Consider the following 26,660-nt stretch of genomic DNA (forward strand, 5'->3'; position numbering starts at 1 on the left):
GCCATGTAATTAGCGCTGCCGTTGTAGACGTTAACATTTTCAAATGTCAGGTGAAAGGGTTTTAAATTAACTGTGTCATCGACTTCGGATAATAAGACTGCATAGGCGACCTTGATGACCTCTAGGAGTGAGGGGAAAGAGAAATGGTGACAATGAGCAAACCATTGCAGTTTGCTGCACCCTCCCCCCACCCCCAACCCCCACCATGCTTGCTTTTGTAACCTGCCGATAATTTAATTGTTCATACTATTTAGGAATGTCGACAATTTGAATGAAGTACGTTTTCGCTGCTGAACACTGAACAACAATTGAGGTTTACTGGCGAGTCAGTGCGGGAGAAATTTTAACTCTCCAATCTTGTGACAGCGCTATTCGTTTTATCCGAGGCAAATCAATCCAACTCTATCTCTGCCTTTGTTGTCCCCACTCGAGCTGATTACTAATAATCAGCTTTCATGTCCAATAAATGAGCCTTTTTATTGCCCCAAAAGCCACCGCTTCAGTAAATAAATGGAAATGCATGGGGGTTCTTGTGCAAAGACATGTGTACATGCCATGCAGTGGGAAGGGGGACTGCGCAATAACGGCTTCTGTCAGAGTAAGTTCCATCACAGGGATGACACATACATACACTTAACCTCTAAAAGAAGGACAAAACGTGTGAAAATTTAATGATTGTAAAGAGGAATGTGGTGTTCAGGAAACGTGATGTGAGAATTGTCTAAAAACTGCAGCTTGTCATGGAAATGTCACCAGCGCGTAATGTTAAAAATACAAGCAAAGCCGCACCACTCGTGTCATGAACAATCGCAGATGTGTTTCTTCATTCATTATAATGTACATGTTTGGAAGATAATGGCTGAAGACATTTGCAAAGACTGAGAACTATGTAGTACTCAATTGTGGCGATAATGCCTTTTAAACACTTCAGTTTTCCATGTTTTTTTCAACGTGGCTCAAAGAGTGATGCACTTTGGCCCTGGCATGAGTTGTACTTGCCACATTTTTTAAGAACTTGCTTGCATCAGCGGATATCAACAGTCAGTTAGCTAGCTAGCGATGTCTACACCCTGAATGTGAAGCCTCTCTTTGGATAGTGCACTGGCATGGATGCTTTAGAGTGCCAAGTTGTCAGCTGTGACGACTTCAGAATGAGTCATTGTTGTTACGTGGAAAAGCACATCCCTTGTATGTGCTGCATTCATGTATCAGTACATTAATTGACAAGTCTATTAAGTGTAGTGTGTGAAGTGCTGCCTTCATGAGTCTAAATTCTTGTATTGTCTTTTGGGTACTCACTTCTTTTTCTGAAATTCTGGGCTCTGACTCCGCTAGTAGCCTCTTCCCTTGTCTCAACCCACAATCTCTGACTCTGGTTGTCAGGTAACAAAAGACGTACTCTTTTTTTTTTTTTTTTTTTTTTTGTCCTCATGGTCAATGTGGCCGTGGCTCATTTTCTTCAAATAGGCAGCGTCCCAGTAGGCTTGGAATATTGGATTAAAAGTGGGCTACAACTCTTACTTATTGACATATTTTAACATACGCAAAGAAAAGATGGTTAACTTTTTCCTAATTGCCAATCTTCATTGCAAGAGGACATGCGGTACAACGTCCGTTAAACATCATGTTCAATGTCCATGAACTGATGATGACGTGAATAAAAGTCTTTTTGAACAACCTGCACAGCTGTCAACAGCACACTGAACATTCAAGAGCATCTGTGTTTCTTCTGCTGCCATCAGTAAATAATGCACTGCTGCGCATCTGCAGTCTGACTTAATATATAATTCACACCTTGTATGCAGGGAGACGAGCCTTATGCCAGTCACTCAACAAAAGGAAACACATACGACTCCTGGCTTGTTACTACTTTTGTGTGCCACGTTGACGAGAGATGGCCATACAAATATATTCATAGATGCATCGTTCGGAATTTATTGTTGATTCATCATGTCTTGCAATGTGTTCAGACAAATTGGAATAAAAATATGTCACGTCAACGACAGGAAGTTCAATGACTTTACAGGCAAATCCTCTGACCAGCTCCGATGCGTGTCTTCACGATGAAACGTTCTGCATATTCAGACAGCCATTATTCAAATTATATATTTTTTCAAAACCAGCAAGTATAGATTTATTGACTGTTAATTTTCACTTTTGTTGTTCAAGGACATTTTGTCAGATGTCCATTCCTAATATTAATACTTGATAGCATCGTCACCTTCAGTTCACGACCACAACATTTATCGACCTTTTTGTTGCAACCAAGGTTATTATAGTTCACGAAAACAAATGAAATAACTCCCAACTAAAATTGAAAATACATTTCCATTCACTTTCAGGTTTTATTTTACATCTGTTTCAGTAGTGCTTTATAGCTGTCGCAACAGAACAAGGAAGATCAATTCTTTGAAAATTCTAGTTTACTTCACTATATTACACAAAGCTTTGTGACATTTTTTATGTTGCCCTCAACAAATACTGTACTCCATATTTTGAACCCAAAAACTAAAACGAATGTTCAAACTAAAATGAAGTTATTATAAGGTTTTCAAACAAACAAACGTGTTACCGTTATGCTTGCATAGACTAAAATGCCATTGTGTCAAAATTACCATAACGTTTCACACTGTGTCACTTCCCGTAAAAATTCAACTGATATTGCGAAAAGGGAAAGAAGAGCAGTAGGAGCAGTAGAGTAGGTCATGTACTTTAGTGGGCAATAATTTTTTAGGGGACATAATTTGTTGTGGATGATTTTCAAGGTGTTTGAAGTGCTCATTCAATTACGTTTATTTATTTAATTTTTTTTGCAATTCCGTGGAGATGGTGGCCACTTGTCACACTGCTACTTTATGATGCTCCTCCTTTATTTCCACATCATGTGTTGTATGACAGACATGCAGATTGCTGTGAAGGTTGAAGTGACTGTTTTACAGGGTGGTGGCCTTGCAGACGGGCTAATATCATTTATTTTCTATTAGTATGTCAAACCAAACCAACACCGACTCTTCTTAGCTGTTCTCTGCCACCCACTGCTGTTGCTGACAGCACACAATGTGGGAATATGCAAATGTACATCAATATTTAGAGAATATACATGAAATGTCATATTCCAAGATATTGCTTCTGTTATGCATCATCCTCATTTCTGTACCTGTCATGATATCATGTCGGGATCATCGACGACAACGCGCCGGACTCACTTGCTCATGGCATGGCTTTTTTTTCCCCCAACTTGCCCAGCTCCAACTATTCTGCTGAGACGACCACATTAGCTTGATTACAGTTTTATCTGTGAAACGAATGCACAGAAATAGCTGACTTAACATTATGTTGCAAATCCAATTTGGTATTGATTGACAGTGCAAGATTCACTAAGCTCGCACATTCTTGTAGTCGTCGAGCATATTACAGTGTTATTTGCATTATATACAGGAACTCAACAAAGCCGGGATTAATTTGTTAAAATAGTCTGAGTTTGGCGATTACATTTCAGGTATGGAAGAAGTGACGTTATCTTAGCTTACAGCATGTGAGCAGCTAACAAAAAGCAGCAACACATATAACCTGTCATGCCACACCAAGTATGAAATCTCCTGACCTCCGGATTCTTTGATCTATTAATGACATGCAATATATTCAATATTCATCCTCGCAGCTACTGAATGTTTCATTAGATCTGCTGGGATGTGGAGTGCATTACTAAGAAGCGTAGCAGCAACCTATCTGGAGGATTTTTAACATTTATCATGGTTGTAATAACTGACCTTGGATGGCGTGCTCATGCAGCCACTAGTTTGGAAATCAAAGGAAATACTATTTGGATGATGCTATGCAGTACTAAATGGGGACTGTGGGATAAATATTGATATTTTCCTCAATCTACCAACGGGGCTGTTGTCTCCATTAGTCATTGCAATTTATGTCCCTTTAATGTACCTTGTGGTTGCTGCTACAAAAACAAATGTAGCAGTGAGGGAACAACCCGAAACACTCGTCTTTACGTGCACATAGATCATCATATTTTCTCTCTCTTTTGTTACTCGTTGTCGTAACAGCTCATAATAACTAAAACGTCTATCGTGAGAGTGCTGGTAATCTGACACAGTCAACACTGGTAATTAGTGAAAAGGATCACCTTTCCCATTATCTGGAGCAACCAGTTGGTTTCCCTCCCAATTAGGCATGCAGGTGAAGAGAAACTCTCTTCTCCCATTATGGAAATGATTCAATAGGGCCAATGGGAAGGGGGATGTGTTCGACAACTGTTGTAGCTGCTGCTCGCTTTTTGCTTCTAATCATGTGCATTAAAGTCCCGGCAACCCTAATTTACAGATCCGGATTGACGAAGGCTACGTTTACAAGTGTGGCATGTGAAACTAATTCAACTTCTTTTTTCCTCCCATGGTATTGAATACACTTGGATATGATCAAAGAGATTAGATCAGAATTGAATAGATGCCATTTCCCTGTGATTGGCTGAAACCGGTTCAAGGTGTACCCCCGCCTACTGCCTAAAGACAGCTGGGATAGGCTCCCGTATGCCCCGCGGCCCTGGTGAGGATAAGCAGATCAGAAAATGGATCGAATTCCCTTATCCTCACGAGGGTCGCGAGCGTGTTGGAGCCTGTCCCAGCTGTCTTCGGGCAGTAGGTGCGTTACATCCTGAACTATTGCCAGCCAATCGCAGGGCACATTTAGAGGAACTACCATTTGCGCTCACATTCACACCTAGGGACAAATTAGAGTGTTCCATTAACCTGCCATGCATGTTCTTGGAATGTGGGAGGAAACCGAAGTACCCGGAGAAAACTCACCCAGGCACTGGTAGAACATGCAAACTCCACACAGGAAGGCCGGAACCGGAATCGAACCCTGCCCCTCTGCACTGTGAGGCCGGCGTGCTAACCTGTTGACCACCGTGCACTTTTACAGTGTAGGGCAAATATACCACTCTTAACAGTTCGGGGATGGCGTTAAAAACAAAAAGTCGGAGTTGCTTTCACATGTGTTAACTTAGAGGAACCCCTCTACTGCATCCAAACCTGCTAACGAGTTGTGTGTAGCCTGCTGAGTAGCCCAGGTGACTGCATTCAGTCTAATGAACGTCATTTGTCAGCTGCTCGACAAACAATACGCCTAACTCCAAAATGCAACATGCAAATGAGATGATATGAAAAATCCTTGAAGGAATTTGATTGCATTGAAGTGTTCATGTGAAAAGTTGTTTGTCAATAAATGCCTTGCAATTGGCCGGCAATCAATTCTGGGCATACTCTACATCTTGCCCACTCAGGAGGACCGGCGCCACGGAAAATGGATGGATTCTGCAATCGGCTATATTATCGAATACTCTGATGCTCGATCTTGGAGCATAAATAAAATTCTATTGATATCATGTACATTTTAAATGCTAATCTATTTTTATAATTATTATTTGACTGACAAGAACCTACGATGCTGGTCGTTGTCCATATGCTCTGTCAGAGACCAGAGGCTGAGAATGGATGCAAAGAGTCTGAAAAAAGTAAGGATCTGTATTATCCTACAAGAAAGTAACTTGTCAACATCTGGGTGGCAGATAGGATTGAGAGTAATGAGCAAATTGCAGGATGAACAAAGACGTAATTTCTAGTGTAATGATGGAACTAAATGCCAGAATGGATGTGTGAGAACTGAAAATAAATTCCCTACAATCAGAAAAAAAGGTATTAACCTCATAATGACACTCAGGCATTTCTTTTGACCGCAAATGTTATTATGATGAGTTTTGATGATTACCTGAGTTCTTTTAAAATTGAGAAGGATTTGTTCACTTTTTTGGTGTGTCTGACCTGATTGCTTTATTGGGACCATGACAGACAGTTTTGACATCAAAATTATGAAAGAACACACATAGTACCCCACTGCCATTTCGTGTGAACTGTATAAAATGGACTTAAAACGTTTTTTGAAATGAAATTCTGTTATGTGGTTTATTTAAGGTTGCGAGCCATGGGGGATTTTCCCTACACCTGTATAGTGTTGGTATGAACACTCATTTGTGTTCATGCTCAATTGTGTCATTATAACTGCACTGCCAAAACTGCACCTTGCTCTGAAAAACACAATTGGATGTTGAACATTTAAAACTTTTGTAAAAGTCCCTTAAATTAACACCACAGGTGTTGAATTAACACCATCATATTCAGAACGTACAGTAGCATGCCATTGCAAGGCAAATATCATCAAAATGCACCATATAATGACAAGCATTGGCGCGTCGACCTCACAGTGCATAGGTCGTGGGCTCTTCCTTTGTGGTGCTTGCAAGTTCTCCCTGGGCCTGCGTGGGTTTTCTCCGGGTACTCTGGTTTCCTCCCACATTCCAAAAATATCCATGGCAGGCTGATTGAACACTCTAAATTGTCCCTAGGTGTGAGTGTGAGCGCGGATGGTTGTTCGTCTCTGTGTGCCCTGCGACTGGCTGCCAACCGGTTCAGGGTGTCCCCTGCCTACTGCGCGAAGACAGCTGGGATAGGCTCTAGCACCCCCCCGCGACCTTGTGAGGATAAAGCGGAGCGGAAAATGGATGGATGGATAATGACAAGCACTATTGTCAATCAAAACATCCATTGTAGATGTAATCCACACAAAAGCTCAGAGGTGAATATGAACAGAAGAACTCAATCCAGACGAGACGGAGATTTGGTCAAGTTTTAAACATAAATTGTCCCCTCTAGATAGACAGAAATATGACGTACCTTTGGGAGAATCTGGCTGCTGCAAGTATTTCTGATTCTACACTGATTTAACCAAATTTAATACAATTTCATGACCATGAACTCATGATCTAATATTAAATTCCATTTTTTAAATGTGTATATCTTGTGACACCAATTAAAATTGTCGTGTGTTATTTTTTGACTGAATTGAAGTTAACTATGTGAAGTCACAACATAAGTCACGCGTTGAATTGGTCGACCCAGAGAGCACTACAGGTCAAGTACAGGTACGCATGGGCGGTTGCTAAGTAGCAGGTATTGACTGGTCAACAGTCATGGATGCTGTAATGGTACATGGTCGCCTGACTTGTGTGCGGGCAGTGGGATCGGTTCCCACTCAGTGATGGTGTGAATGTGTGTGTTTGTGGTTGTTCGTCTCTCTATGTGCCCCATGACTGACTGGCGACCAATTCAGGAGATATTCCGCCTTCGCCCAGGGCCAGCTGGGAAAGGCTCCAGCAATTCCCACCACGCTCTTCAGGATAACCAGAGTTGAAAATGGATGCATGATGGATGGCTGGTCAGCATTCTTTTCGGTGATAGTAGCATAAGATATAAAATAAGAGTTTTAGAAAATCGATCTTATCTTCCTTTGCTGAGTAACACTTTGATAAAACGATTAACCAGAAAAAAAGAAACGAAAAAAAAACCCTGTGATATACTGTACATTGTTTGTCCGTGTGCATGTGTACTGTAATGTTGTTCATGGGTGCAAAAATGTGTCTTCCATTATGTAGCACAAAGCGCATGTGGTAAAGATGTCTTCATGCCACGCTGCACTGACTTCTGTAGTCCCATGTTTGTGCCGGTGCAAAGCCAGAGGCAAAGAGAGTGAAGTGTGTCGGCCTGTGCAGCTGATAACATGGCCTCCGTCACACTCTGCTCAAACTGTCTGCTGGGGAGCGGTGCTTTTGTCACACACTCCAGTATTGAGATTGTGAAACTGCTGTCTGGCGTGATCTCATTCCTAGGAACTGTGGCCTAATGTTGCACTTTTAATTGCTTCTTCTCAGCCAATCTTTCACATGGTTTACGCCACTGGAGAATTTTTGTGCGCCATGTAATGTTTTATTCAGCTAGATTTGTTGTGTACATGTGTGCTCTTCAAAAGCGCTTAGAGAGTTTCTGGTGCCACAGACCAATGTCTTGCTGCAGTCCTTTTCATGGAAGGATGCGCTGACAGAATAGGGAAGGAGCTCCTTCGGAGTCTCTCATGAACCTCCAAAATCTGGCCAAGACCGAATGAGTCATGCAATTGATCTCTAAATATCAAGAATTCAGAATTGGACCAACGTTTAACGGAACACATACACAAGTCTCCTGAGTTCGAACCGTCACCATTGCTTGAAATTGAGGGAGAACTCAATGTACCGAACAAGTCTTTACTTCAGTGAGTATGCAGGCTTTGGCTTTTTTGCAACATTTATACCAAAAGCAGGACCGGCTTCAACAAGGGGTCTTAAAAGAAAAAGCATGTATGAATAGAATAAAATACACCGTAAGTTACCGTAAGTGACGTAATGGACTCAATTTGAAGACAGTGAAACTCCAGCGTTGTCACTTATTATCAACATTGAGCTGCGCAACAGCAGTGCTCTTTGTGTGGCATAGATTACGTGCCTGAACGGATCTTTGTTGCCAACTGGCAGGCTGACACGGGTTGGTATTCCGAGGGTTCCATCTATGATGCGACTCCTCATCAGCAGGGGTGGCAAAAGTACTGCGATAAAAGTGTGAATACATGTGTTTAAAAAAAAAATTGAAACACTAATTTAAGAGACTTTTAATATTACTAGTATCATTATTGTTATTATCTGTTTTGGGCAACCAGGATGATTCAAAACATTTCTTCTGGAATTGAAAAATGCTATGTTAAATCTGAAAGAAAAATTACAGGTACCAGGTAAACACAGGTAAAAGTGTATTTTTCAGTTGTTAATTAACATTAGCTATTTTTTTTTTTTTTGGTCATGTTGTTTTGCTCATGCGGGACATGCCAGTTCAGTCCTTATTATCCCTTCAGAATTCAAATCAATGTGGACAGGTTTTTTTTTCTTTTAGTACAAGTACTATACTACATTTATATCTGTGTGGAAAGTTGTTTTTTTTTCTTTTGTTGTTGTGCCAAATGATCAAAAATGATATTTTAATGACCGACATTAAAATTGTCAATTCTTAATATTTCCCTTTGTACTTTACTGCTACTGAGTTGAATAAGACCATGGATAGTTTCTCCGAATCTGTTCCGTCGTCGTTGTTAATGCACCCTGGTTCATGTTCCTCCAGATCACTCCTGTCCCTGTGTTCTTCCAACTTACAAAGCCCCAAGATCTCAATCAATCAAGTTCTCAACCATGGGAGACTTTACCTATATGTATGTCTTTGGTCAGCAAAGGTTGAAGAAAAGTAACTGCAGGGTCCAGTTTGACAAATGAAGGAGTGGAAAGTTCCGATATCTGTTTCCAAATGTTGTGAGTAAGAGTAAAAAGTCATCGTGAAAATAAACACTTCAGGACTTGTATCTTTGTCGTTGGATATACTGTAAGTATCCATCCATCCATTTTCAACACCGCTTATCCTGAAGAGAGTCGCGGGGAGTTGCTGGAGCCTATTCCAACTGACTTTGAACAGAAGGCAGACTACACCCCAAACTGGTCACCAGTCAGTCACAGGCCACGTATCGAGACAAACAACCACATTGACACCATTATTGAGTGGGAATCAGTCCCACCTGTCCACTCACAAGTCGGGTGAGCATACCACTGCACCACCATCAGTGACTTTGGATGTAATGAATGTTGTTGCCAAGGTAAACAGCCCTCCTCAAGTCTGCAGTTATTGAAGATGTTGTGTTGATGACGCTATGATGCGGGAAAAAAAAATATTTTGTTTGAAAATCCACTCCCGAATGGATTGTCGGACCTTCAAGGTTCCATCGCATTTGCATAGAAGTTCTTCTCCAAATTTGAATGATCTGCGAAAATGAGATGTGCTATATTGGAGTCAACATTGCTGATTGAAAACATACGCCCACAATGTGTTGTAGCATCTTAGTTTTAAAGTGCCAAAGTAATCCGCAACAGACTGCTGCATTTCCCCAAACACCTGCTGTTGTTGACAAATGATTGAATGCCAGGATTTTACAAAAGCTGCCTTCTTATTCCTGTCAAATGATCGTTGCAGTGTTTTCTCTTCCTCTTACCTTAAGTCAGCAGGCACGTGCTCCATCAAGGCCATGATTCTGACTACTTTTCATCACTAATAAGTTGACGGTTATGATGATGATTATTTCTCTTTATGGTTGAGCTTGTGGCAGTCACTCGCTTCTGCCCGAGTGCCATTGACAAGAGGCTGAGCAGTGAGCACGAACTCACCAGTATGCACCTCCAGTTCATACATTGGCTCTACCCAACCAGTTGGAGTTACCAATGCTGCTACGAGCATGCTGCAGATTGAGTTTTATGGAGCTAAATGATAGCGGAGCCAGCGGTTGAACCTGCCTTACTGCAATGCACCAGCTTGCCCACCATTATTACATTCCGGTCATAAAAGAGAACAAATGAATCAGCACTGAAAATTCCACATAGGCGACATCAGAAGCTGCTCTGTTGAAGTCAATAATAATGGTTGGAGTTATTGTTGTTGGACATTGCCCAGAATTTTACGATTTTGCTTCTCAATGGTAAAGTCAAAAACAAACCAAAAAAAGAACAGCTTTCAATTGGAACCACAACTGTGAGTAAGATTTTGAGATGAAGGGATTTTTCTATCATTGACTTGGTCTGTGGCACCAGAAACAAACACTGTAAAAGGCTTCAGTTACATGGAACTGCTTCAAGGCAACAGTATTTTCTGCTCTTCTTCATTTGAGACCAAGACGAGAGGACACCAAATCTTTTATTTTAAACAACTCATCCGAAAAATCGCTGCTACTGACTGTCTTTTGCTTTTTTGTGTTTGAGGAATAAACCTCATCAACAGCATCTTTTCAGCTACCTTTTTTCTGTCTCCTCACACAACACGGATGGCATAATTATTTGCTGCCAATTAGATTGCATCTGTGGTTTTAACGCTCAGTTCCAAGTAGGATTTGCGCACAGGGTGAGTTGAGGGATTTCTTAATTGCTGACAATGTTGCACAATCATTCATTTTCAAATCTCAGTTTCACTTGTGTCTTCTCTCGATTACTCAGACCCCTAATAGGTATAATTCCTGAAATGTTTTCTTTGGAATGCTTTGTCATGAGCCGGCTCACACGGAGAACCAGCATGCACCGAATCAAATAACCCATTCATTTCTGCTTCGCTGAGTTGAGATAAGACTTCTCCACAGTGTTCTCCACAAACTCTGATGCATCAATGTCCTGCATGTTGTGAGGGAACATCAGAGAAGAGCCATCGACAGCTTTGACACGGGTCATGATGACTTAGACCGCTGAGGTCACAAATATGACATCCTGTCAGTCTGGTACAGAATCTGCGAAGAGCAAGAATCCATGTGATGTGGTTGCACATTCTTCCCCGGGGAACAAGTGAATTGTAGAAGATGTCAACTTTGATCCCTTTTGGAAAGCAAATGTCTCTATGATCACCAGGTCATTCCACATAATCACTTGACTGATTTCTTTTCCAAACATAGTGAATATTTCTCAGAACACAAATAAGCGAAATAAAGCAGTCAATTTACGTTTGTCAAGCTACATCAACAAAATGTATTGACAATCATTTGACAATAACGTTGAACTTGTACTTGTACCTTATAAAAAAAGTACCATCAGAATTCCTCTTAACTCTTGGCACCTTGTTGAATGACCAAATGGTACGGATATCCAAAGTTTTAAAAGTACATTCTCAAAGCATATTGATGAGAGTGTTCATGAAACCCGTCATGCCTTTATGAGTCATTCAGATGATGGTCAGGAGCATGTTATGTATAGAAAAACAAGAGCTGGGCAGTTTACAGCGCTATGCTGTCAGTTGCAGACGATAACAGGCGCCTAGTTGAAGTATCACATTGCGAAGAGGCCTTTGCTTTGTGGAAGTTGATGTCGATTGATTGGGTGACTGAGAATTGACTGTGCAACAGTTTTTACACGTTGGCAGTGACGAGTCATGTGCCCTTTTATTGTTGGCAGAACTTTTTTTAAATGATAAAATCACCTGCCTAATGAGTGAACCTGAGGCAGGCAAACGTAGCTGTGCTGGCAAAGTTACAAATTTGGATTTTTAACAAAAAGCACAGGCAGCGAGACAGAGTGCCGTCATTTTCCTTAGCTTTGGGTTTTAAAAGGCCGACGACAGACAGGCAGCCACCAGTCCAGAATGTACACTTCCTTACTCCGAAAGTCACCTGGGATATGCTCCAGCTCACCCATGACCGTAATGAGGTGAAGCGGAATAAAAAATGGATGGATGGATTTTGCCTGCCAAAGCAGGTGGTGCCCCATCATTGATTTTTATACAATAAAAATGCCACGGTATAATGGCCACTAAATGATCCAAACTATATCACAAGAAGAAGAAAAAAAACAACTACACAAATAAATCGTTGGTGCAGCATGCAGCTGGAATGGCCATGCAGCCAGCTATTGGCCACAAGAGATTGCAGTGCTTCCTATTGATTGATCGTCTAATACAGGCAAGTGAGGGGGGGGGGGGGTATTCCAGGCTGTGGCAAAGTAGCAGGTTGCTGCCTTATAATTTAATGTCATATCAGGTTTGACCAACATCGGTCCAATCAGATTTCCTTCACGCTCCCTCTCCCTCCCTCCTCCCTACGAGCTCTCTCCCTCTCTCTCCGTCGCGCTTTCTCTCTCGCGCACTTCAATGAGCCTTATTGGTGCAACTGTGAGCGACCATCATCTGTCCACTGGATTCCCATCGTCATCTTGCCGAACATATGCATTTGCCCAGCTTCTTCCCAAGGAGTTGAACAGAGTGGTTGTAGGTGGCAAAAATGGCACGGAACCTGGTGCTGTTGCTACTCTGGCTCCTCGACGCATCGTCGGCGGGATTTCCAAATCAGATTAATATCGGTAAGTGATTTACGGCGGTAATTGACCTGTGTCGCGCTGTGATTTTTGATCTCGCAATAACATGGGCGGAGTTCGTCTTTAAAAAAAATGCTGCAGCCTTCAAGTGAATTGTTCGTTTGGATTAAAAACCAAACATGTGGATGGAGCGTGTTTAAACCATACGCGCCGCTGAAGTGATCCAAAAAGGCACTTGGATAGCGCAAAAATGAGTTAAACCCGCTTTCATGTACTAGTAAACATCTGAAAGTGATGATGCGCGCGGTGTGGTCGCCTTGTTCCCACTTGCAGGGGGTCTCTTCATGCGCTCGACCGTGCAGGAGCACAGCGCCTTCAGGTTCGCGGTGCAACTCTACAACACCAACCAAAACACCACCGAGAAGCCTTTCCACCTCAACTACAACGTGGACAACCTGGAGTCGTCCAACAGCTTCTCTGTCACCCACGCGTGTGAGTATGCCCCTCCTCTTGACACGCGCGGCAGCATGAAAAAATGTACTCTATCACACGCATCGAAATTCATCCTCTTACTGTTGAGTTTACAGTGGTGATATTTCGCGCACATTTGCCTGGCGTACTGTACAAGTACACTTGGCGACACGGTACACATGCTGGCCTTGGAAAGAAATAGTGTGGCAAGTGTTTATGGAGTTCGTGTGTTGGTTGTATTTGTTCATATAATTGATTTATAAAGGGTTAAGATAATTACCATATAAAACAGTAGAGAATGACACGCACTGCCTTGCTCTTAGCGTTTTTATGGGCTGTTTTATTGGTCATATACTGTACAGTATGGTGCAGCGCGGACAAATAAGCTTCCCCTTTTGAATCGCAATTAGCAGACACCGAGTGTATAAATGAGGAAGGAATGGAGTTGAGAGCGACATTTGGGGATGTCATTTGAACAGATGAGCCAAGTGAATGGGGCTGTGTCTCGGAGCCAAAATGCCTCGCCTGTGCCCCTCCATCCCTCTAACCCCTGTGCTGCATGGTCATAATGGCCCCTCTGAGCCTCCGCCCGCCCGCTCCATCGTCTCACTCCCCCTGTGTTAGAGAGCATCTCCCCAGCATTGCAGAGTCAGCTCATTAGCACCCAGCCCTCATAGCACCTCACCGTGCTGTCATTGGGCAAAAGGGGGGGAGAGAGAAAAAAAATCTACCCCCCCACCAGCAAGCGAGTTGCTCTGCAGAGGAGGTGGGCCAGAGCGGTGAGGGAGACGAAGTGGAGCATCATATCGGAGGCAGCCGAGCTGCAAGGACCCAAACGAAGGCTTCCGTAAGAAACAATAAGCAAATGAGTGTGAATAAATAATAGATAGTACCATGCAATTTCACGCACGTTGAAGAGGAATGGAAGCATAGAAGGGAAAAGGCTTGATATCGAAATCTAATTAAATTCTCGGGCAGACTGAGCTTTGGTGAGAGGAAGTGGCTCCTGTGGGAGCCGTGGCCCCATTTCTTGTTTCTTGCTGCCATGTTGAAGCTTTTCCATCAAGAGAAGTGTCTCTGGACGACCTTAAACTTCACGCGCACCAACACTGTGAAGTTTGACACAACTACTTTTCTAGGCCCACATTTGTCAGAGATGTGAGAAATAGAAGGATGACTCACAAATGTCACTTGATTATTTGGGGGATTTGATGATTTGCACATCTATCTATCTGCTATGCTTGATGCTCCATCTTGAAGTCTTACGCTTAATTGTAAACAGCAAGGCAGCTTTCTTTGTATAGCGCATTTCATAGACAAGGTAACTCAGTGTGTTCCACATAGTTACAGACCAACATTGTAAAGCAAAAGAATTTGTCATAAAAAAAACTGAAGAATTCAAGGCATTTAAAGTCAAAGTAGTTCACCATATTTTCCACACTTTAAGGCGCACCGAGAAGTCTTCCATTTTCTTAAAAGCTCACAGCGCGCCTTAAAATTCGGTGCACCTTATGTATGGTCATTACGGTAATATGTCGACCCCAAAATGGCTCCTTGCTGGAGACATGCTTACAATGTTCTAACTTTCTGTTGGTTCAGTGAACTGTGTCACTGCTTTATTAAATAAGTTTTTGTTGCAGCTGCGAAAAAAGGAGAGCTGTGGTGTTGTTTTATTTTTTTTTAAAGCACACATAATTAAAGTTTGTCACAGTCTCAACAAATACTGGTACATCTTTGTCCGTCTCCATGCCTTCTCTTCTTCCGTTCAACTCAAGAGGCGTTCATGACGAAAAATGTAAATTAACGATTCCTTCAATGAAACTACAAACATTGAAAATAATGCATCAAAACAGAAAATCAAGCGAGGAATTCACAGAATACATTCTACAGCCCCCCCTACAGAATTTATTTAGGCATTTCCTCTTTTGTGAATACAGTACACAACAAAGGAATAAATAAACACTTCTGAGACAGTCCAGTCTCTTACATTTTACTGACATCTGATCATTCTGTTAGGGTTACGCTCCAGGAAATGCCAAATGAATTCTGTAGGGGGGCTATAGAATTTATTTTATGATTTCCTCGCTTGATATTCTGTTTAGATGCATTATTTTCAATTTTCGTCATTTCATTGAAGGAATCGTTAATTTACGTTTTTCGGAGGCGGTCATGAATGCCTCGAGTCGAACGGAAGGAGCGTAGCTCCATCTAGTGGATGCATTGTAGATTGCGCCTTATAATCCAGTGCCTCCAATATATGACAAAAATGACAAAATAGGCCATTCATTGAAGGTGCACCTCATAATCCAGTGTGCCTTTTAGTGTGGAAAATACGGTAGTAAAATTACCAAAAGACATAGTCATAGTTATGGAATAAAAAGCATCGTTTTGAACTTGAATTTAAAAGCACTTACACGTGGGGCTAACTTCAGTTCTCTTGGCAGCTCATTCCCTTTGCTAAATGCTCATGCAGCATGTTTGCGTTGAACTCTGGGCTCCACGTATTGACCTGCGTCTGCTGACCTCAGAACACAGCTGGGGTTCTATTAAAAGAACTAACAATAAAACGTACACTACAGAAATGTTTACTAAAAACATCTGAAAGCAGCCTGATTTGTGCTCTTAAAGTACACAACACCTGTGTTTTATGTCTCAAAGTGGAAGTTCATGAAAATGACTATTATTGTCAATAAAATCATTTGTGAAAAGAGAAGAAAAGCTCATTGTCATCATGGTGGGCAGCTGCGCAGTTGGTGTCCTTGTGTTGCTCAAGATAACAATCTCCGGTAAAATGCACCTCTTCCGCGACAAGCAGAGATGCATGACTTGCAAACTGAATGCCAAGGCCCACTACAACCTTGAGAGTATCGTACAAACATCTTCCAAAGTGCATGCTAGTCATTATTTTTAATTAGTATAGAGTAATGAATTGTAATTTTGCAAAGTAAGTGAGAAAAGTAAGACTTCAGTCATTACTGTAAACAATGGACATACAGTATAAGGGTAACGCATGACTTCCTGGACATCGCTGAGCACAACACGTCGCACACATATCGATATGTGCCATCGTTAGTCTCCTCCCCATACCGAAACCACAAATAAGACGGAGTAGAAGTGTTTATTAATTGTTAGCTTATCTCATGACTACGTTGCAATGCAGTTACGAACTCTTCACCTTGTCCTTTTTATTGGGGTGACTGATTTGCTAGACACGTTACACAAACACTCAACACAGCCAGTTGCTGCTCTCTCTGTGTCCGGCAGCAGCGCAAGTTGCGGTTTACTTCCTAATTGGCTACTGTGCTGTTTCAAACATCAAAAACGTGATAGCTATGCAAACAACATTCCAAAATACCTCGGATTGTCTCTTCCAAGACAATGAAAGAACAATGAAATAAATCAGGTCATTAAATGAGATTCATCTGCAGACTTGCAAGCCTCGGAGGCTGACTGAAGAACTCCTGCGCCGCTGAGTTTTACATTTGTCAGCGTTTGTTGTGCAAAGCTGTCAGAGTTATTTACTCGGATGTTCAAACTTCCTCCGTCATCAATAGCTCCCTGAGCATGACTCCGACCTTTTATGAGGAACACAACAAAGTGCATTTAATTTTCACAAGGTGGCAATCCAATCAAAGACGTTAGGAAAGAAGCGTTTATGTGGATTTGAGGAGTTAATCCATTTTGAGGCAGGCGTTACTGCTCAATCGATTAACAAAAAGAAAAAAAAAACGAGCACATCCTTTAAACCCAACATAATAGAGCCACGCTTACAGTAAGTCAAATTAAACTTAGCTTTTCAGAGAGAAAAATATCAGAATTCACGTGTATAATAAAAGCGGAATGTCAGGACAATTTTCTTTCAAGTCGGCTGAAAGCCTTTTGATATTAATTGAATTAGTGACCGGCAGCAAACAAATGTGCGGCGGCGGTCATCCTGCAGGCTCGGCTTTGTAGCGAAGCTTTGCAGTTTACGTTGGTGGAAAGACTCTTTGCTTTGAAGTGCCATCAGAAATTGGGAAATGTGTAATTGCCAGCTCAGGTTCCATAATAGCGGTGGAAGCTGGGAGTCAGTGGCTTCGAGAGAAGAAAAGAGGAGTTCAAAGCGCAAAGGGAGCAGTTTGAAGAAAGCAGAGGGGACAGCGTTAATGTTTCTGATGGTCACGCCTAGCCAAGTTAATGACCCCGCCATCCTTTTCTCTCCTGTTTACTCATCCTCTTCCTCCCTTCCACCTGAGGCGGAACGAACAGTGAGCCCTTTCTGCACCCTTCCTTGACACGCTTTTTACTCGATTACACGCCTTGTTTTCTTTCAAAGGCATATCCTGCAATGTTTTGCTTTTGAAGCTCATCTTCATTTTCCTCATGTTGTCATTTCGCTAATGGTTTGCAGCCATTCCTCCTCCCTTGAGCACATCTACTGAGTGCTTTTTTTCCCCACCAATATTGAACCATCTTCAGCCTTTTAGTTAATTTAGATGAAGCAGGCTCGCTGCAGGAGAACGGCAAGGCAGACAAGATGACACAAGTGACTGTCTTGAAAGAGGAAAGAGATGTGAGAAAAGCAGCCTCATTGTAAACAAAGAGAGGAATGTGGTTAACACAGCCCGGAGATGTTCACACTGCAGTATTGGTACAAGGAATGTGCCCCAGAATTATTTATTACTTTTGCTGCATTCAGCTCGGATGTTATGTTGGTTGCACAATAGGTGTTCACAATGATCTATGGTGATGATAAGTTAGAAATATCCTCAAGATGAAAAAAAATGTATCTTTGTTGGAATGTCAGGATGCAAACGTTTGGAGAACCAATAATGAAAAAAAAAAATCCCATTAAGAGGCGGGAAGGACAGTTTTCCTGCAGCAGTTTTCAGCTTTGTAATGTGATGGCTAACAACACAATATAGAATAGTATATAGAATTTGTGTGTGTGTGTGTGTGTGTGTATATATATATTAAATATCAGTTACTTGCATGCACCCATCTCTCTTCCTGGCGATGAACACAAAGAGCAACTAAACCCTCACATTTTTAAAGCAAGAATACATAGTGCCTGTGTCAGCACTACTCGAAACACAACACTGATTAATGCGGCATTCGTGGAATAATACCACTAATTAACAACGTAAGGAAGGCATCGTGTTTGAAATCTTCATCAGCTGCACACCTTCAGTGACAAATCCCTCAAATGAGTGTTAGCACTGTCCCTCCCTCAGAGTATGGATTTGTTTTCAATAAATGACTGTAGTTAGAGCTCGGACTCACACCCAATTTGCTATTCGCTTCACAAAATGAAAATCAAATTGGATTACAATGGTAAATGAAGTGCTTTTATATAGTGCTTTGTCTACACCATAAGTTGGTCCAAAGTGCTTCACCGAGCCTCATATTCACTGTTTTAGAAACAGCAGCGTGTACACCGACGTGCTAACCTACCAATCGACGCAAAGGTTTTCCATTTTAGTTGAAATGAACTTACTTTAACCTCCAGGATCCCTTGCAGTAAATTGGCCAATACATATATTATATGTATTATATAACATAAGGTTGTTTTTTTCCCCCACTTTTGGTACACTTTTGAATTCATCCGTGCGTGTTCTCTCGTAACATGCTGGTTAGTGCTAAATTAACTTGGGAGGGTTCGTCTCTCCCATCCAACGTCCAAGTTTGCAAACACCCTTCCTGTTAGGACAACATATGAGGACAAAAGGAAAGTAACGACAAAGGTGTTGATACACTGCCGAGATGGGCTTTATTGACTGATTGCCTTAAAGTTGAATTTAACGCTCATTAGCCAGCTGAACAATCTCATACATCCGAAAACACTTCCGGGTTTCGCTCTCGAAAGAGCGCACTTGACACGATGCTGTGCACTCCCGACGTCCTCAAACTGCTCCTGTGAAACTAGTACATGCGACAATATGCTTGAGACATTCTCAATCAAATCCTAAAATTCCGATTTAGCATTCGTCTTTAATTGCCAATTCGCCTCTCTATTCGAGTCACCACCGATTCGTGCACAGCTGTACTAAGTACGGTAGACCTACAGTACGTTCGAGTCAGCCTAGTTTGTAAAAAATGGATCGGCAGCAACTGCAACAGTGTCAGGCTGGTCAGTGTCAAAGGTAAGTGGGCAGATTTATTTTCTCGTACTAAACTGCCACGCAGGCGCAAACGATGACCGAGCAAGGGAGCAAGTCGGCATGCCGAAGGAGAGGGACACCGTATCATACAATTTTAATTAATGACAGCGTAATTATTTAGCAATTTGATTTTAGCATATTCACTTAGCGATTGAACATGATTTAGGAATGTTGTGTTGATATTGGTGGTGACCTCTTCAGATACTTTTGTGAGTCAGCCGAGGCGTGGGCCAACAATGATGATATTTAGCTTGTCATTGCTCAATACTTACTCTTTCTGTATGTGTTTTTTTAAATATGTAAAGCTGCATAATAAGGCAGAACTTGTGAGTACAGGTCACATTCATGCAAATCACACAAATGCGAAAAGGACCTAAACATGGCGGCCTCAGTAAGCAAGTTGCTATCATGTTTCAAACGCATTTTTGGGAGTAAATCGTTTTTAGATTTTGGTAAACAACAGCAGATGAAGGAGATATGCGCATTTCAATGATCAAATACATTTGGACATATTGGGCTTCAGTTAACCCTTTTAATTACTGTTGTGCTAAGAAATATACTGTACAATAAATGCCATGGAAAAACTTAATTCTTGCCTCCATTTTAATAGTTGAACCTGTAGTTTATGCCATCCTGACAATGACAGAAACACTTTTTTAGTACCAAACAGTATATCACCAAATTGATTTTCAATCTCTAAAGTCAAAGGACTTCAAATTGTCGCTCAACCAATACACATTTTGCCACAACGGCAAATGTGACAAGAAATGTTGTGAAGCGCGGATGAAGATACATGTTTCCCCATTTTATTTTTTTATTTTGATTTTGGAGCTGTTTTTGTTGCACCGTAAATAGATGGGTAACAAAGTGACAGGGAGACATTTTTTTCCAGCGTGTGGCCTGACAGAGACACGCTGTGGTCAACACACGCGTCTCATGCGATTGTTGTAGTGCCACATTTTTCTCTGCGGGCTGTAACTCAATTTGAAAGGTGTGACCAAGGAAGCATGGCAGGGGAAGCTGGGAAAAAGAAAGAAAGGGATGGGCGGTGAGGTGTTTGGGATGTTAGATGTTTTTGCGGTATGTTTGGATGAGGATGACGACTCCTGAAGGAGGAAGAAGGAAAATGTGCCCCTCGCGCGGTGGGATGCCTCCGAGTGGCGCGAGGGGGGGAACGCCGGGGCTCTTGGGCCTACCAGCCGGCGGGGAAGGAGGTGGGGTCTCACCGGAAGGTGAGGCGCCCAGCGCTCGCCCCGCCGGAACGGAGGGGAGTGGGCGTAGCCGCCCCACAACCCTCCTTAAATAATAATGTGGCGAGGGCCCTTCCGGGGACCATACTGGGTGTGAACCTCGCCAGCACCAGCGAGAGTCGTACCGGATGTGGGACCCGAGAGTGGGGGCAAGTCCCTGACGGGGGGCGATTGACCAGGAGGATGAGGAGGAGGAGAAGAAAGAAAAATGTGCAATACTGAGGAGAATCAGGGCTGAGCCATCCCAGTTCAGCTGTGTCTACTGACAGACATGCATATGCAAGTGTGCGTGTGGACATACACTTCGACAAAGCCGCAGACTTCGAAGCAGAAAACGATGCGCACACAACTTGTTAGGCACGTTGGTGCAGTCAAACTGTAGCATGTCTGGCGAAGGTGTGCTAGATGCACCACATACAGTTTTCGCTCTCAGCCTCCGTCAGATGATATATACATTTGCATTTTATTTGATATGGAGTATCAGTATTTTTTTTTGTTTTTTTTTAAACCAAGTGAATGAAGACAAATGGCTCAAGCCATCCATCCATTTTCTATACCGCTCGTTTGCGTCGCCATTGAGCTGGAGCCTTTCCCAGCTGATTTTGGGTGAGCGGCGCAGTACACCTTGGACTGGTTATCAGTCGATGGCAAGGGCTCATATAGGCGGCCATTTGGATGGCTTGATGGATTACAAAAATTATGAGGGAGAAAGCCTTTGTGTTTGATTTCTTTAGATTGTGCAACTGTTGTGACCAATAAATGTACTTAACATGTCTATAAACAGAAAGGATAAAGAACTCGAAGCTGCAAGTCAGTCTTTTCACTCGTAGCAAGCAGGTTGTGTCTACAAAAAGGTTTGTACTGTAATTTTTGTAGACATTTTTGAAATCAAAGTGAACTCGTATGAAACATGAGATGTAAATCAAAGTGTTTTTTTCTTTGGGTTTTTTTGTACATATAGTGTATTTAGTGTCTGAACTACGAAGCAAACTCTTTGGGTCAATGTTAAGATGTAGTCTTTGTCTTGACTGATCTTGAGAATAAATCCAGTCCACGGTGTACTGCATAATTTGTGGCATTGATATGCAGTACTTTTTTGGGGGGGCGCTGGGGGTTGTATGGACTAAAGCTATTGTGTAATGTGGGCTTTCATAAATACCACACTGCTGTAGGCTGAAGGATGATAAATGTTGATTTCATCTTGACTATCGGCTCTCGTATAGCACGTGAACCGAAGATCTTCTGAAAGGGTCACCACTGTTGCAGAATTTTGTCTTCACTGCAAATTGTTTGGAAGAGCTTATATCGGATAGCAGTTTTTGCCAAACCTTTTCAGCTACACAGCCCCTTCATCATAGCAGGTGATATGGCACACCATTTGTCACCCGCACACACTTGCACATGCTGGACAAAACCAGTTAAATCACAGCCTCTTTATAGCCAATCAAGGTCAGTTAATCATCCAAGCATGATCGAAACATGGGACAGGATGACAAAAACATTTAACAATTAAGTCATAATTATGTATAATTATATAATGCATAATTAACCCAGTGCTGTAGTGAACAAAATAACATTGACACCAAGATGATGCACGCACTCTTGAGACAATTGTAAATAAGGTGTTTATGAAATATCATTTAATTTTCAAAATGTAGTTGAATTGACAAATATTTTATTGGTTTGTCCCCACGTGTTCTCAAACTGACATTCAGTCTGGTCTAGATATGGCTGACAACATGAAGCCATGGCATTGCACACATCACAAAATAATTCTCTCGGTGTCTTCAGTTGTGTTTTCATACTTCCAGTAGCATTTGAGAATGAATGGACTTTCTTCAAAGTAGAGTCTAGCTACCATATCAATTGCAATATGTTTAATCTGAAAAAAAATAGTTATCAGTTATCGTAAAGTGAGTATGTTTATATGGGACACCGTTTTAAAATATTATTAATTGCTTACAAAGAACTCCATGCCATGTCACCTGATTACAAATAACACCTGAGATCTACCAAGCAAGCATTATTGGCTGTTCCAGAGTCCAAATTAAAAACTCCGGATGATCGGGCCTTTTTAGTGAAGGCTCCAGGGCTGGAGTTATATCTTTCAGTCGATCTCTGTCTCTCTCTGTATATAATATATATGTGTATGTGTGTGTGTGTGTGTGTATATATATATATACTGTATACACACACACACACATATATATATATATATATACTGTATATCTGATCCACTGGTGAAAGGACACTTTGATCCTCTCCTCTTTCATCTATAACTGCTTCAGACAACAAAGTGTATGCAGAAAAGTGGTGAAGATTGCACGACTGTCTGTGTCCTATGTGTTGTGTTGTGTTGTGTTATTTTTGTTATTTTGACTTCAAAATGGCGCCGCGAGAGTGGCTGCCTTTCCAGCGGCTCCTATATTTTGTTGTTCTACTTATAACTTTGCTGCTGTGAACTGGGAATTTCTCCATTGCGAGACTAATAAAGGTTTTCTTATCTTATCTTATCTTATCTTATATATATAGAGAGAGAATGAGAGAGAGAGAGAGAGAGAGAGAAAGAGAGCAATCTCTGGTGGCCCGGTGGTTCAGTGGTTAGCACGTCGACCTTACAGTGCAAAGGTACCGGGTTCAATTCCAGCTGCGGCCTCCCTGTGTGGAGTTTGCATGTTTGAGTGTGAGTTTTCTCCGGGTACTTTGTGAGCGAGGATTGTTGTTCGTCTCTGTGCGCCCTGCGATTGGCTGGCACCTGGTTCAGGGTGTCCCCCGCCTACTGCCCAAGACAGCTGGGATAGGTTCCAGCACCCCTTCTGAGGATAAGCGGATTGGAAAATGGATGGATGGATGGATATATATATGTATAAATATATATATATATATAGGGCGGCCCGGTAGTCCAGTGGTTGGCACGTCGGCTTCACAGTGCAGAGGTACCGGGTTCAATTCCAGCTCCGGCCTCCCTGTGTGGAGTTTGCATGTTCTCCCCGGGCCTGCGTGGGTTTTCTCCGGGTACTCCGGTTTCCTCCCACATTCCAAAAACATGCATGGCAGGCTGATTGAACGCGCTAAAATTGTCCCTAGGTGTGAATGTGAGCGTGGATGGTTGTTTGTCTCTGTGTGCCCTGCGATTGGCTGGCAACCGGTTCAGGGTGTCCCCCGCCTGCTGCCTGAAGACAGCTGGGATAGGCTCCAGCACCCCCCGCGACCCTAGTGAGAATAAAAGTGGTTCGGAAAATGAATGAATATATATATATATCCATCCATCCATTTTCCGAACCGCTTGATCCTCACTAGGGTCGCGGGGGGTGCTGGAGCCTATCCCAGCTGTCTTCGGGCAGTAGGCGGGGGACACCCTGAATCGGTTGCCAGTCAATCGCAGGGCACACAGAGATGAACAACCATCCGCGCTCACACTCACTCCTAGGGACAATTTAGAGTGCTCAAACAGCCTGCCATGCATGTGTTTGGAACGTGGGAGGAAACCGGAGTACCCGGAGAAAACTCGCGCAGGCCCGGGGAGAACATGCAAACTCCACACAGGGAGGCCGGAGCCGGGATCGAACTCACGACCTCTGCACTGTGGACCACCGGACCACCCTATATATATATATATATATATATATATCCAAGCTCCATGAATACATCAAGGAAAAGGCTCCAACGGATGACGTACTCAGAGAATGCCTCAGACAATGGGGAACAGAAGATGAGGCGCTGGAAGAGGGACCATCATGGGAGGACAAGCCCCTACACGGGATGTACCACCGGACCATAACTGAAGTGGCCGATCTCAAGAAGTCCTATCAGTGGCTAAAGAGGGCTGGCCTGAAGGACAGCACAGAGGCACTCATCCTGGCTGCTCAGGAGCAGGCCCTGAGCACCAGAGCCATTGAGGCCCAGATATACCACACCAGACAAGACCCAAGGTGTAGGTTGTGCAAAGAGGCACCTGAGACGATCCAACACATAACTGCAGGGTGTAAGATGCTGGCAGGGAAAGCCTACATGGAACGCCATAACCAGGTGGCTGGCATAGTCTACCGAAACATCTGTGCAGAGTATGGACTGGAAACCCCAAGGTCAAAATGGGAAACACCTCCGAAGGTGGTGGAGAATGACAGACCGAAGATCCTGTGGGACTTCCAGATCCAGACTGACAAGATGGTAATGGCGAACCAACCAGATATCGTGATCATAGATAAAGGGCAGAGGAAAGCCGTTGTAGTGGATGTAGCGGTCCCAAGTGATGGAAACATCAGAAAGAAGGAACACGAGAAACTCGAGAAATACCAAAGGCTCAGAGAGGAGATGGAGAGAGCCTGGAAGGTAAAGGTGACAGTCGTGCCTGTGGTGGTCGGAGCACTCAGGGCAGTGACCCCCAAACTAGATGAGTGGTTGCAACAGATCCCGGGAACAACATCGGACATCTCAATCCAGAAATGTGCAGTGCTGGGAACAGCAAGGATACTGCGCAGAACCCTCAAGCTTCCTGGCCTCTGGTAGAGGACCCGAGCTGAATGAGGGACGGACACCACCCGAGGAGGGGTGAGACGAGGAATTAAAAAAAAATATATATATATATATATATATATATAGTTTGTTTGCTTGTTTATTGTTTATTGAACATATAAAATATACAATACAGTAATAAATAAACATATATATATATAAATACAGTATATCATATTGAATTTCTTTTAAATATATACATATTAGGGGTTGTGTAAGAAAAACGGAAATTTGGTTTTCACGAATCGTTACACCAATGAGATCCATATTGAAAGACATACAATATCTTTGAAGGAATTTTCAAGACTGACAAGTTCATTCTTTTGCGTGTAAAATGACAAGAAACTAATTGCATCATACCATTTCGAACCAAGCCATACCATATCGAATTCAATCATAGCCCCACTTAATTGAATCACTCCACTTTAAAATCATATTTTGGTTGAATATATGTATGTATCGAAATGCGTATCACATGATCTTTTAGTGGAGCGATGCGCACCCATTGTATTTATATATACTGTAATTGTGTCATAATTATGACAGCCCACCCTTACACGTTTAATACACTTTCAACATGTTTTTTTAATATCGCCGGAATATGTTGAATGAAAAACTGCCCCCCACCCCCACTTTTTCTAGCAATGTCTGGTATGTCGTGAGGACTGTGGCAAATGTAACATCTTTATTTGACATTTTAACATATCGTACATGACAGCAAAAGCTGAACTGAGTCATGAACCAAAACTCAAAAGTGCTATTAAATCCTGGCTTTGTAATATGATGACATCCGTAATGATGCATGGCAATGCGCGAAAGAACGGAGCACCGCGACGGTGCGGAAAAATCAAAGGTGAACTTCCCATCTGTAATGTGACGGTTTGATGGCCAGGTCCACTCGAGGGCTTTGTGAAGTTGTTGGCTTTCGGATGACTGGCGCTCCGGTGAATGAGGTGCGAAGGCTAAAGTCCCCGTGAGGGTATTGACAAAACAGTTCATACCAAAGATGAGGCGAGGCCCGCAGAAAGAACGATGCACTGAATCCTTTTGCATGTTACACTTCCAGAAGAATGAGAGCAGAGCCGACGGACAGCTGCTAATGCTAAGAGCCTTGATTCATATAACATGAATCCCAGGAGAGCACCACAACACAATTCTCCAAGTGCAACATGTGTATTTTCACATGTACCTGTACATTTCTTTCATTTCTTTTTGGGAGGCAGAGGCTGCAGTGAGAATCAGGAAAGCAAGACATCAAAAAGACCGAAAGACAAGTTTGACAAAATGCATTTTTCACAAAAATATCAAAAGAGCTGTTTCAAGTCAACCTGAGGAGAAGGTTTTCCGTCTGAGTGATGTTTGTCTTGGACTCAGTCACTCTGGCAGCTGTTGTTTGGTAACACAACAGCTTTCCTCGCTCAATGCTGTTTGCTTTCGATCTCTACATTTTATCCACAAACACTGGGCGAGAGGCTATGTTGGAAGCATGTATGTGCTGCAAGTTAAGAAACCTTTAAATCACTGCTA

The 26,660-nt window shown here is 42.4% G+C and overlaps 1 protein-coding gene across 5 annotated transcripts in view; it reads left to right on the plus strand.

Moving 5' to 3' along the window:
* Positions 1-12,590: 12,590 nt before the first annotated feature.
* The window catches only part of LOC147209608 (glutamate receptor 3-like), a 130,265-nt gene continuing 116,195 nt past the window's right edge, over positions 12,591-26,660 (plus strand). For 3 of the 5 annotated variants that reach the window (XR_015100263.1, XM_086105724.1, XM_086105725.1), the window contains exons 1-2: positions 12,591-12,802; positions 13,091-13,249. Coding sequence is in view for 4 of the 5 variants with exons in the window: in XM_086105724.1 (XP_085961850.1) it covers positions 12,724-12,802; positions 13,091-13,249 (238 nt within the window). In the remaining variant the exon portion in view is untranslated. The remainder of the gene's footprint in view (positions 12,803-13,090; positions 13,250-26,660) is intronic. The other 2 variants (XM_086105722.1, XM_086105723.1) reach the window with 1 other exon arrangement.

The sequence above is a fragment of the Hippocampus guttulatus genome, chromosome 2, assembly GCF_054856545.1.
Source record: "Hippocampus guttulatus isolate MCC_2025c chromosome 2, RoL_Hgut_1.0, whole genome shotgun sequence".
Classification (NCBI taxonomy): domain Eukaryota; kingdom Metazoa; phylum Chordata; class Actinopteri; order Syngnathiformes; family Syngnathidae; genus Hippocampus; species Hippocampus guttulatus.